We start from the raw sequence: 13,706 nt of genomic DNA on the forward strand, positions 1-13,706 counted from the left end.
ATTGTTTAATTGGAACCCAGATATGTAAGTAGATCAGAAAATGTGTAGAAAGATGTGATTAGGTTTATTTTGTTTATTTCCTATGGCTTGTGGATTCCTCTGTGCTAACCCCAGATGCTTTTGTTGCTTGTAACCTTTAAGCTGAACCCCCCAAAAATATTTTGTGTGCTTAATTTTTGGAATTACTCTTTTAAAAATCTAGCAATAGCCTGAGTTTTCAGATGTATTTTCTTTCTTTTTCTTTTTAATAAAATTTACCTTTTTTAAGAACAGGATTTGGATTTTTGTGTCTTAAGAGGTTTGTGCACATGTTTTTTAGTTAGCTGGTGGCAACAGCTGATTTATGTGTTTTTCTTTCTCAGCTGTTCCCCAGAGGTGGGGTGAAAGGGCTTGAGGGTACCCCACAGGAAGGAATTCCCACGTGCACCTTCCTGGGTTCTAAGAGGTTTTGCATTTGGGTGGTGGCAGCATCTACCCATCCAAGGTCAGAGAGAAGCTGTAACCTTGGAAGTTTAATACAAGCCTGGAGTGGCCAGTATAATTTTTAGAATCTTTGTGGGCCCCCACCTTCTGCACTTGAAGTGCCAGAGTGGGGAATCAGCCTTGACACTCCCCCACCCATCCCAGATATGAAAAATAACTAAGTTTTCTGGGGTAATCTTTTGAGGAAATTTCTTTTTGTTTAGACAGGCTCACAAAATGAAACCCAAAAATAGATAAATCATAATACTTGGCATATCTAGTCTTCAGATCACTTTTTGAGTATTTACCAATTAATCCTCATAACGTTTCTGTGAGGTGGAGAAGTATTTATAAATTTTATCCCCATTTTAGAGTTAGGGAAACTGAGTAGAGAATGGGTTACCCAAGGTCAGAGGGAATCTGTCGGAGCTGGGATTTGAAATCAGGAGTTGCTGGCTTCTAGTCATAACTAAATATGCTAGATCACACTGGCTGTCATAAAGTACTTCTTCAAGGCCCATATTCTTCATTTTCTTCCCCTTCCTCCTTCTCTCCTAAGAGTGTTCACAGCCTCTTTTGGAACCCAAAGGATTCCCCTACTGTTTCCCTGCATTTCCCACACTGTCTTTTCCTGTATTGCCATGAACTTTTCTTTTGGTATAGGATGATTTGATATAGGTTCTTCTATAGTTTGTCTGCATTCTTAATTTTGGTCAGAGGAGTTCAGAAAATAGTGATGCGAGGCATTTTTTTCCCTTACAGTATTTCTGAGGAAACCTTTGCGTTTATTATTTTAACTCCTTGAAGCAGGAAGATAACTTTCACACTCCACTTCCTGCTTGGCAAAGTAAAAATGTCCAGTGACCTCCCAAAGGGCTGGCAAAAATGTGTTGCCTAGTGGAAGTGGTCTTTAGAATTATAGATTGAGCCAGATTCTACTGGAAACCTGGTCGGAGGGAGGAATGGAAATACTTTAAAGTGATGGCTTAAAATTGGAAGGTGGAGTTCTTATTGCAGGCTTTGTTTTAATCACTATTAAGGCTGCGAGTCTGTCACAGAAGTCATGGATTCCATGACTTTCCGGGATTTCCATGACTTCTGCAGCGTCCGGTACAGCTGGCGCAGAGGCCACCTGAGCAGCTCAGGCAGCCCCATGGCCAGTCACACCAGCCGCTGCTGGAACAGTCTTGGGCCACCGCGCCCCACCCCCAGCAGTAGCAGGAGTTTGGGTATGGGAGGGGGTTCAGGGAAGGGGGTTGGGTCACGGGAGGGGATGAGGGATCCCGGGGGCTCCCAATTCAGGGGGCTCCCCAGAAGCAGGGACATGTCCCTTGGCTCCCAGACAGAGGTGCGGCCAGGCAGCTCTGTACATGGGCTCTGCCTGCAGGTGCCGCCCCCGCAGCTCCCATTGGCTGTGGTTCCTGGCCAATGGGAGCTGTGGAGCTAGCGCTCGGGGTGGAGGCAGCATGCAGAGCCCCCTTGCTGCCCCTCCGCCTAGGAGCCGAGGGACATGTTACCACTTACGGGGAGCCGCACGGAGCCAGGAAGGGAGTCTGCCAGCTCTCCCCAAGCCCCCCTGCTGCGGGGGTCCGGGGCCATGCATTGCCCTCTTCCCCAAACCCCCCCACCCCCCGAGCACTGTGGTGCCCTGACCCCCTTTTCCCCCCCAGCACTCAAGATTCAGTCAGGGGTATATAGTACAAGTCATGGACCGGTCATGGGCTGTGAATTTTTCTTTACTGCCCATGACCGGTCCATGACTTTTACTAAAAATACCCATGCCTAAAATGTAGTCTGAATCACTATTACTATACAGGATTGTTATACCTTGATAAGTAGACTTGGATTTGCTTACCTTGTTCAAGACTGCTTCTGATTTCCAAGTTATGTATTGCACACATACTGTGAAATAGAGGGCGTTAGCTGGTTATCCTTCCTAAGACTACCACTCACATTGACAAACATTCTCGGTTAGTGTTAATGCTCTTGATGGCCCCATATTTTCTTTCAACCTCTAACAGTTTTTATTGCACTGTAAATGTTTTATTGTCTTGCAGTTTAAAAAAGGTCAACCTTGAAAGGGAGGGGTTATGTTAATTATACTTCAAAAAGCACAGAGTAGACTGCAAGCTCTTTGGAGCATGATCTCTACATTAACTATCTCAGTGGCTCTCAATTTTTCCAGACTACTGTACCTCTTTCAGGAGTCTGAGTTGTCTTGGATAGCCCAAGTTACACCTCACTTAAAAACTACTTGCTTACAAAATCAGACATAAAAATAAAAAGTGTCACAGCACACTATTACTGAAAAATTGCTTACTTTCTCATTTTTACCATACAATTATAAAATAAATCAATATAAATATTGTACTTACACTTCAATATATAGTATATAGAGCAGTATAAACGTCATCTGTAGAAAAGTTTAGTTTGCCCTGACTTTGCTAGTGCTTTTTATGTAACCTGTTGTAAAATTAGGCAAATATCTAGATGAGTTGCTGTATCCCCTGGAAGACCTCTGCATACCCCTAGGGGTACACATACCCCTAGTTGAGAACCATCTTACCCTGTTGTGCTGACACATTGATAACTTACGTAAAGTTTTCTTTGTCTCTACATTTGGGTACTTTGGAATTGAAAGATGGCATTGCCTCTTGTCAGATCCTGTGCATGCTTACATGTGCTTTTCACAGTAGTAAAGGCAATGGAAAAGTGGCTATGTTGCATTTAAAGAACAGAAATTTGTTCACTTGGTTCATTGTTAAATCCACATTTGTTTGCTCTTTCACAGGTGTGTCCACGTCGGCGATTAAAGTTGCATCCACCAGACTACCTTCCCCCAAAAGCTTGGTGGGGACCCCAACCCAGATTCTAACACAGTTTCCCAAACAGCATCAGCAGACCCCAAAACAGCAGCTGCATCAAATACAACAGACCCAGCAGCAGCTGTCACAGTCTTCTCCTGTAGCACATCAGCAGCAATCACAACAGTGTCAGTTGCCACCTGGCATCAAGCCCACCATTCAGATCAAACAAGAATCAGGTAGTTGGAATTGAACTTGGGCAATATTAGTAATGAGTGAAGTCTGACTACCATACAAGAACTAAGGGCTAAATTCTGCCCTGGAATGTGCACAGGCAGCTCTCATTGACGTCAGTGGGAGGCACCTCAGGGCAGAATTTGGCTCTGAAACTGGAAAAGGTGGTTAACAGAGCATGTGTAGGTAATAATTTTAGTTTACCTTTGTGGAAAAGTGTTTCAGTGTTTTTCTGTTCCCCCTGGTACAAAAGAGAATGAATCTCTTATTAAGTAGGAAGTTTTCTTTTTACCTTTAGAGATTGTAAAGGTATACGCATGCTCTTGTAAACAATAGTTTGGTGGGCAACCTGGAAGATGGCAATTTTCTGAAGATTTAAACATTTGAGCAAACAGCTTTTCAGCTGTATCACTTAAGCTTAAAGGTAATCCATCCACCCATCCACCCATGCGGGCAGGGGACTGGACTCGATGACCTCTCGAGGTCCCTTCCACTCCTAGAATCTATGAATCTCTTACTGCTACTATTGGGTTCAAAAACCAAAAAGTTACATTGACTTTTGTCATAGCAAATGCAGTACTTAAAACTGAAAGTTGGACTGGATTCTGTTTCTAACACTGATTCCTTTGATATATCCAATTCTGGTTCTAGCTCTGGTTAATACAGTTGACTTTGGGCAAGTCACTTAGTCTCTCTGCATCAGTTTGATCTGTTTGTAAAATAGTTTACTAATACCTACCTCATGGGGTGTTGAGAAGTAATATTTGTAAAGCTCTTAGAAAATTTTAAGGAAAAGTGCTATAAAAGTGCAAAGTATTATTCAGTCCTTGTTTGGTTTATATTAATGCACATGAAATCAGCACTGTAGTAAGGGAACATATATTTTTTTTCAGTTCTAGACCCTTTAGGTCAGAGTAACTAAAAAAGATAGGACCGCAGGGTGGTGGTGGGAATCTCTGATAAAATGTCCCGTGGATTATGAGACCATCGCTTAGATAAAAAGTCCATTAATGAACACTATAAAATGCCTCCACTCCACAGTCATTGCTCACCACTTAATCAGTAACTATAATTTTTGTGTCTGCTCCATACAAAGAACTGGTACAGAAGGAGTAGCAAGTACAAAAGAAGTTCAAATTTAAAATAGCTGCATTGTCTTGCTTCATTCTTTGTCTTTTACTATGCTTTTAAACTCAAGATGGTTATCACCTTTTAAAATCACTCACATAAAGTCACCTTTAGCCTACCTTCTAATACGTATTTGCTGTGGAAAGCTTAGGTCAGATGTTTTAACTGAGATTTTGCTTTTTATCTAGTATTCCCTCTGTATTGACTCAATGAGGGTCAAATAACTCAGCCAACAAATCAGTGCATCTACTTAGCATAGAGTAGAACTCAGGACCCACTTGGCCTGGATAAACTCTTGCTCTGACTTCTAGATCACGACTACTTGAAACCTTTGGTTGCAACCCAAAAGTGTATCCCAAAGAGGTGTTTGCTGGGTCGTGCCCCACAGGTTAGGAGTGGGGAAGAGAAGACAAATCCTCCTAGACAGTATGGTCCATTAGAAGGGGAGAGGAGCGACTTGCTCACTCCCTCACTCTTTGTCTCTGGTCAGCCCCTGTCCTCATCCCAATTCCACTGCAGCTCCAAGGCAGCACCAGCTCAAGAGACGAGTTCAGAGTGGGAGGGAGAAGCCTCCTCACCCTGAGCTCCTGAATCCAGTGTCACCCTTGCTCCCAACAGCACTCTCATTTCTACATATTTTTGATTGCTATCAAAATGAAACTTAACAATTCTTAATAAAGTATATGATAATGAAGAGACTTAACTGACAAATATATGGATGCATTTTTTAGATATTTCATTGGTTTGGGACCAACTTGATATTGATTAACATGGGTCCTGGGGAGATATATTTGGTCATGGACCAAAGAAGGTTAAAAACCTCTGCACTAGATCACATGACTTAATGGTGCCACAAGCACCGGTGGTGATCGGAGTAGTTAAGAAGTGGCAGCAGGCACATGAAAGGTGAAGGTGGTGGTTGTCTTGGTACTAGCAAAAAATCTAAATATTATTTTTAGGCTTAGGAATATATTGGCTCAAAAATAAAAGCCTTGTGCAACTACTTGCCCATTAGGGCATGGTCTGGGGAAAAATTTCAGCAAGTAACTTTTTGTGCCTGTATGTTAACAGTGACTTTTCTCCTTTCCTAGGTGTTAAAATAATCACTCAACAGGTGCAGCCCAGTAAAATCCTACCCAAACCAGTTACAGCGACTTTGCCCAGCAGTAGCAATTCACCTATTATGGTGGTTAGCAGTAATGGGACTATCATGACAACTAAACTGGTCACTACTCCCACTGGTAAGTTACTGTTCTTAGAAGGTAAGGGAGGGTAAACCCAGCAATACCGATAATAAACCCTGTTTAGCAGGGTTAAATAGCATTTTGTTCATTGTTTATTTAAAAAAAAGGGTATAACAGCAAATTTGTAAACCTTTTGATAGTCACATACTAGGTTAGGACATTTATCCTTGTCATACTAAAATACTGTATTATAAACTCTCAGGTTTACCATTGAGTGGTCTTTTATCTCTCTTGTACTCTCTTTGACTTGGCACACATAAGTATAATCATTCCTTTCCCACTGGTTGAGAGAGAAATGTCACTGAAACCGATGATGATGATGATACTTTGCACTTCTGTAGCACCTTATATTAGAGGATGTCAAACAAATGAATTAAGCCTCTCAACATTTCTTTAAGGTAGGTAAATATCATTATTCCTGTCTTATTGATGGGGGATTTGAGAGACAGTTGACTTGCTCAGGGTCTCTCAGTAAGTGCATAGAGGAGCCAGGAATAGAACCCAGATCCCCCAACTCTATTCTATGTATTCACCAGTAGAGACACTTCCTTTCTATATCAGCAATGTTACAGACTGATGTGTTAGGGTAGTGTTGGATGTATGAAGAAGATTTAGGGGCAAGGCTGACTTTCTTTAAAGTTTGGTCAAAATTCATTTCTTTGCTAAGTGCGCCACACATGTTGGGGTAGGTGGTATAAATCTGTGCTTAACTCAATTTTTAGTCTAGCTTTTCAATTCACCTTTAAATTCTTTACCCAGATAAAACATTATCCTGATACATTTTAAACAAGTGAAAGTGAGTGTTTGGAATATAATTTTTTGTGAGGTTTTTTCATTTTTAATTGGTAAATCTTGAATAGGCCATTTGCTTTCTCTCTTCAGACCAGTTTTGAATATTAGGTTTCCCAATTCAATCTAGCTGTTTTGTATAATAACTTTTAGCAACAAAGAAGAGGTCTGCAATGTTTAGTCTGCAATATCATAGATATGTGCAGAAGTATAACTAATACCTGTTAATCGTAGTGGTTGAGAGGACTGAGCATGGGACTGGTAGTGAGGAATTGAGTTCATATTCTGCCTCTCCCCTGACTCACTCTGTGACTTTGAGTGAGTTCCTTAATTCTGTGGGCCCTGTATTGCTCCCATTGAAGTTAATAGGAGAAAGGAAACAGACACCAGGTCTATCTATCTGTTGGGTATTGAGAAGATTAGCTTGAATTCATAAATACTTCTAAAATGTATAGTTGTATTTATTATTGTAGTAATTATTGTATTATAAAGAGTGATGGTATAACTTTCACAAAGCGAAATTTAGGCTGGACATCAATTCTTTTAAGCCACTTCTATTGGTTTATGTGCTCTCTCCCCACTCTTCTTAAAGAGGAAGAGATCAGTTCTAGCAAATTCCATCCTCACTTTGGCCCATAATAAAATAAAGGACAAATATTGAGAGAGAATCTAAACACCTTGTGAACAACAGAGCCATGAACATAAAGGTCATCAGTTTATAAAGAGCAAATCCATTACCAACTAGAATAGTTTTAACTTGAAATGTGATAGACAAAACGTTTGAGACAGTGCTTTATGAAATCTTTCATTTAATTTAAATTAGCATGTATCTGAACGTTGTGACGCCGACTGAAAACTAGCTGGAGGATCTTAAAGGGTAATGATAAATAGCACTGTATCCAGTCAAAGGCTGAAGGGGGATATGGTTGCTCTCTATGAATACATCAGAGGGGTAATGGAAGGGAGGGAGAAGAGCTGTTGAAGCTAAAGGACAACGTTGGCACAAGAACAAATGGGTATAAACTGGCCATGAATAAATTTAGACTGGAAATTAGAAGATGATTTCTAACCATCAGAAGAGTGAGGTTCTGGAACAACCTCCCAATAGGAGTAGTGGGGGCGAACAAACTAACTAGTGTTTTAAAATGGAGCATGATAAATTTATGAATAGGATTGTATGGTGAGTTTGCCTGTGATAGCAATGGACTGGACTTGATGACCCAGGAGAGGTCCCTTCCTCTCCTCTGTTCCTATGTTCAATTTCTTATAGTGGAACTAAATACTTCTCTTTGATCTAAACCTTCTTTCACAATTTGCAATACTCATAGTGTTTCATATTTTAATTGCAAGCCTGTTTTTATTGTTTTACTTTGAAATAGGGACACAAGCAACATATACTCGTCCAACGGTAAGCCCCTCTATTGGGGCTCGGATGGCTGGGACTCCAGGCGCTGCCACTTATGTGAAAACAACCAGTGGCAGCATCATTACTGTAGTGCCGAAATCGCTGGCTACACTGGGAGGCAAGATTATAAGCAGTAATATTGTTTCTGGTAGGTGTATTGATATAAAGCCTTATCTGAGATACAAAACTTCTAGAGACACGCAAATACTTTAGGCCTCACGTTTGATTTATCTCTGTGGGTACACAGACAAATAGCTTTGGTACATGTTTGAAAATATTTTTTGCATTTAGGACCAATTATTGTAGAAGAGTTATTCTCCTTTAGACATATCAGAAATAGCTGATTGATAAGAGAGGAACGAGAAGGAGGGTGAAGGTGTTGAAGAATGGAAGGAGATATTGTCGGGGTTAGGGCATGCCTTAGATTTAGGAAGGAAGCAAATTTTTAGCATCTTAATGTAAGAGGAGCCTGGGAAGCCAGAAGAAATCTTGATGAGTGGAAAAACGATTAGTGATACGTTGTAGAAGGCAGGGAGGGTTATATCAGCTCCTTTGGAAATGCGAGTGGAGTAAAAAAAAATTAGTTTTTTTGTAGCCTGCAGAGAGCATCTCTGCAGAGTATTGATGAGATTTCTAGATCTAGTGGAGGTTTCATAGAATGGCATATGCACCATTGTCCTTTGATACCAACCTGTGCACTTGAGATCAGTAGTTGGCCTTTATTCCAAGGAAGCATAGTACATGAGGTGCTGAAAATAATGCAGGTTTTGAGCAGGGCATCTAAGTAATCTTTCCATTCAGTGGAGCATTCACTAGGGGTTTCATAGGTTCATAACAGGTTAGAATTGAGAGAAACCCTACTTTCACCATCTTAGAATTATTTCCCTTTCTCAAAATTGGTACAAATTAAATGTATTTTTAAATCTGGAATGTGTTATGAAGTAGCTGCCAGGTATCAATGATGGGTTGAAGTTGATGACCAGGATTCTTTGTTGGCACGCACTTCAGCAGCTAGGTGTGATGTATTTTCAGAGAGTTGGAACTATTTTTAGGGAAAAACAGAAGTGGTAGTTATCTGAGCAGAAAAGTAATTACTAAAATGGGCAGATTGATACCACTGGTGACTTGTATGTTCTGTTAGCCATTGTGAGAAGCTGTTCAGAAAGGGTCATTGTAAATAAACAAGAAGCCACTAAAGGCAAGTTATTATATGGTAGGAGAGAAGAAGAACAAGAAGTTCATCAGTAGAAAAATGTCTTCTGAACTCTGGGGTTCAAAAGGAAAGAGTATTTTTTAAAAAAATAATGCTGTGAAAGAAACCAAAAGTTTGTCTTATAATTCCAGTAACAGAATTCTGTATTCCCATACATTAGCCATAGTAAAAACCTGGCCTCCCTTGATGGAAAAGAGAGAAAATAGTGTTAATGTGTTCTCAGCATATGAACAGCTTTCTCCTGAATGGGAAACCTCCCTTTTATAAGGTGTAAACTCTCAGATTTTTCTCTTGCAAAATCTGCTACAGATAGAATTGCTTGATCTACAATTTTCAATCTTTATTTCTATTTGAAGTAATTTATTTGGTAGACAACTTTCTTTTAGCACAGGGATGCCCAAAATTTGCAACACTGAGAGCCGGAGCTAATGTGTATATTTACAGAATATGTCAAAGAAAAATGCACACAACCATAATATTTGTACCTGTACCTTCCATGATAGCTGTTCAGAAATTGTCCTTTGGTTTGTATCAACCATAAAAACGGTTCAGCTCTGTGCTCCCCATACAGGATCTGCAGTTATTGTGCGCCCTACATGCTTGGCTTCAGGTCACGCATTAAATGTCGTCTCTTTAGCAGTTTAACTTTTTTCAGTTACATTTAAACCTGCCATGCTGGTAGGATTATCTTTAGGGCTTCTGTTTTTCAGTTTATATCAATTTCATTTTTCAGGGTTTGTTTAGCAATTTTCAAGTTTTATATAGCTTTCCAAAAATTGGGGTGGTTCAGGACTTTGTACACATGGTAATGAGTAATGAATCTCTTTGTAATGTCCCCTAGTGTGCTTTAACATAGTAGCACTATATTAAAGCACATTAGGGAACCTTTAGTGCGCACCAGCAGGGTCTACCTGGACCACATAATGTGCAACATATTAGCATGCTTTAGAAGTCACATTCCTTGTCCGTATTACTGCTCCATATAAACAAGCCCTTATATACAAATAACCATTTCTGGTGTTTTTCCAGTGTTTATTGGATAAACACTGTTTTCATTTTTATTTTATTTTTTTGTATCCGGGGTGTTTTATTGGTGTTTACTGATTAAAACTGAAAATCAGAAGCCCTAATTATCTTCCTTATGCTGCACCCAAAGCATTTTTATAAAGATTCTAGAGTTACATGAAATATATACATAAAAATAAATGAGCCTCATCACTTTTAACCCAAGTCTCTCTTCTTCCCACTTGCTTTAAGGAACTACAACCAAAATTACTACAATCCCGATGACATCCAAGCCCAATGTGATTGTTGTGCAAAAGACTACTGGAAAAGGAACAACTATTCAAGGACTTCCAGGCAAAAATGTTGTTACAACATTGTTAAATGCTGGGGTAAGCAAGAGTTCTAAGTCTAGAATCCGTAGACCAAGTAAGTGTGTGTGTTGCCTTCTGCCTTTCTCTATTTGTAATAAACTTAGTTTCATATAGTGGTCCTGGCTAGCAGAACTCTCATTAGCTGTCTAGCAGATGTAGCGTGGGCCTAGGTCAGGGACTAGAGCAGTTAACAAAAGCGGAGGCTCACTAGGGACTGTTAAAGTTGGGTTAAAGCCTCATATCTTCTCCTTCTTTGAATTCCCTGTCCAGCTGTCTCTGGGTTACAGAGGCTGTCCAGTCCAAAAAGGATGGAGCCATACAAAATGACTGGATTCTTGTACCAGTTCTTTTATTGTGAGAATGGGATCTCATCTGATCCAATGTGTGAAGGGAGGGTCCTTTTTCAAATATTCTGCACATTTAATGTCGTTTGTAAAATTTTATATCCAGCTGTACATCTGTTAGTTAGGTATACCCTTTCCTTCTAAGCTTTTCACGGCAATCCTGAATTAGGATGAAAAGCTGAAAACTCAGATTTTCACTAAACTGAAATCCTGCATTATTTACGAAACACCAGAAGGTGATGTTCCAAAACAAAATATGCTCCCCAGCATCGCCTGCAGCAGAGCCAGAGACCCTGGAAGCCCTGGCAGCTGCTGAATGAAATTGAATGACTCTTGACAGTTTTACTGCTGCCAACCACTAAATGGCAGCAGTGAAACTGAGGAGACTTTTGTTGTCAAGTTAACAGGAGTCTGGTCTGCCTGGGGTCCATTGGAAGTTAGCTGAAATAGAACCGTTCCCATGAAAAGGTTCAGTTTTGACAAATCGGCATTTTCTGATTTAAAAAAAAGATTTTTTTTTGGTTGGAAAATTCCTGACCAGCTGTACTGGATATCCCAGCGATAGGCATAATAACATAAGATAGATTAAAGGAACAAACTGTCAAAACATTGTAAACTCCAGATTTAGATTTGGTAAAATTCTTTATAAAAATCAATGTTAATAAAGATTTGGTATTTTTTAACTTGCTTTTAAAGCATGTTTGCAAAGGAGTTGCAGAGGATTCTATTTTCTGTTTTGTGAATTCTTTGAAGCAGAGATTATCTTGATAGCTGTGTCTTATATAGCATCTGTATGTGCTTAACAAATTAAAAGTGAACATTCCCTTGCACTGTTGAAAGCCACCTTTTCCCTCCACCACACCTGCAAGAAAACCACACGAGAATTAGAAATAAAACTGGCCAAACTAGTTTCATTGTGGAAACCAAAATAAATTCATAACAGCATAAATTGTAAAAGGTAAATAAAATATTAAAGTGTTGTCCATTTTAATAATCTAAGATGTTGTTACTGACAAAGAACAACTCTTAAAAGTTTTGAGTATACCTTTAAACATCTTGTAAAATTCTACTTTCCCAGAAAAGAAAGAGAGTTTTTTCTTAACGCCACATAAACTCTTACTAGTCCTTTCATCATCAGCCTCCTCATTATAGTGAGGTTAAATGAGTAGATATTTTTGTACTTGGTTTTTGAATTTACTTCCTATTAAATGCACCTACTCCTTGAAACCAACCTGATGATGAAAGAAATTGGTTGGCATGTTACAGAGCAGCCACTGTACTGCCTCTTATATGAATTTTACATCTGTTTAGATAAGAGGGTGTTCTGTATCACTGAAGAAATTGCATTGCAAGTTAACGTGTACATTTTGCCTTTACTTCAGGGGGAGAAAACTATTCAAGCAGTGCCAGCAGGAGCAAAACCTGCCATCATCACTGCAACCAGACCCATCACAAAAATGATTGTCACACAGCCGAAAGGAATAGGATCTACTGTCCAGCCAGCCACCAAAATCATCCCAACCAAAATTGTTTATGGGCAGCAAGGGAAAACACAGGTACAGCAAGGTCTCCTTCTGTCTTATGAAACACACTTAGATTTCTATAAAAAGAGAATCAAGCCTTCATGGTGTTGAGAGTCCTTTGCACTTCAGAGCCTTTGGTGTGGGGTGAAATTGATCTGGTTATAGTAATGTGTATCTTACGCACTTCATGACGTAAGTCTCTCCCTGGAGCCTAACATAGATTGGCAGTTTGGTGCACCATTAGCACTCTAGATGGGTATCTAAGCATATTACTTTCCAGGGGAAGAAGCCCAACTCTCACCTTTGAGGCCAGTGACTGTATTTGTAAAGCTCAAGCAGAATATATTAAGATTGAATCATTCAGGAAGATTTATACAGTTGAACAAACATTCTGTGCAACAAAGCTCCCAAAATCAGATAAAGCATGAAGCTACAATGAGGAGGAGAGAGGATTACAGGTATGGAAGGGAAGGTTATTTCATGTGAGGAGAGATTGAAAGGACTGAGATATAGTTATATGGTAGAAATATATAGAGAAGGCCAGTCAGGCACTATTCAGTCTTCTGTTTTATGATAGAAGAAGTGCATGATGAAATTAAAAGGCAACACATTTTAAACATTAAAGGAAATACTTATTAAGCAATGTATGACTAACTTGTGGAATTCACTGCTTCGGAGTAGTAAGGGAAATCATATATGGTTAAAAATGGCACGTTTAAGAACACATTTTGTGTGGAATAAAAATCACCTCATTCTTCAGGGCTGCTCATATTCCTGAAGGGAAGCTACTGCTTTCAACTGTAGCCTAAAGAAAATACGTAGCCGGGCTTGAGGCAATGAAAGATGGGAGGAATCTCTCCATAATCTGTCAACCTGAGGGACTGGGAAGAAACAGGGTGAATCCTGCCCTATGGAGTGACTTTGAAACATCTGGCATCAACAGGATATTAGAGTAGTTAGACTCTTAGTCAGTTCTGATATGGTAATTCTTATCTTCCTTTTGTCTGCCAGAACCTGTTCAAAACAATCTGATATGATTAGATGTAGGAATTTAGGTACTGTGAAGATAACTTTGATACCTTTTTTGTTATGTTTATGTATGAATTTAGTGCTCATAAAATTGATGGCTTAATAGCAGTGGCTTGAGCCAAGTACAGAGTAGGCAAGGTCCTTGCAAACTTCAA

At 39.7% G+C, this 13,706-nt stretch overlaps 1 protein-coding gene across 5 annotated transcripts in view; it reads left to right on the plus strand.

Annotated features, from left to right (window-relative positions):
- The window catches only part of EMSY (EMSY transcriptional repressor, BRCA2 interacting), a 55,585-nt gene that overhangs the window by 23,934 nt on the left and 17,945 nt on the right, over window positions 1–13,706 (plus strand). For all 5 annotated transcript variants that reach the window (XM_026651610.1, XM_026651609.1, XM_026651611.1 and 2 more), the window contains exons 9-13: window positions 3,254–3,505; window positions 5,720–5,869; window positions 8,041–8,214; window positions 10,537–10,673; window positions 12,382–12,555. In XM_026651610.1, coding sequence (XP_026507395.1) covers window positions 3,254–3,505; window positions 5,720–5,869; window positions 8,041–8,214; window positions 10,537–10,673; window positions 12,382–12,555 — 887 coding nt within the window. The remainder of the gene's footprint in view (window positions 1–3,253; window positions 3,506–5,719; window positions 5,870–8,040; window positions 8,215–10,536; window positions 10,674–12,381; window positions 12,556–13,706) is intronic.

Source organism: Terrapene carolina, unplaced genomic scaffold (genome assembly GCF_002925995.2).
Source record: "Terrapene carolina triunguis isolate 2854851 unplaced genomic scaffold, T_m_triunguis-2.0 Scaffold97, whole genome shotgun sequence".
NCBI classification, from domain to species: Eukaryota; Metazoa; Chordata; order Testudines; family Emydidae; genus Terrapene; species Terrapene triunguis.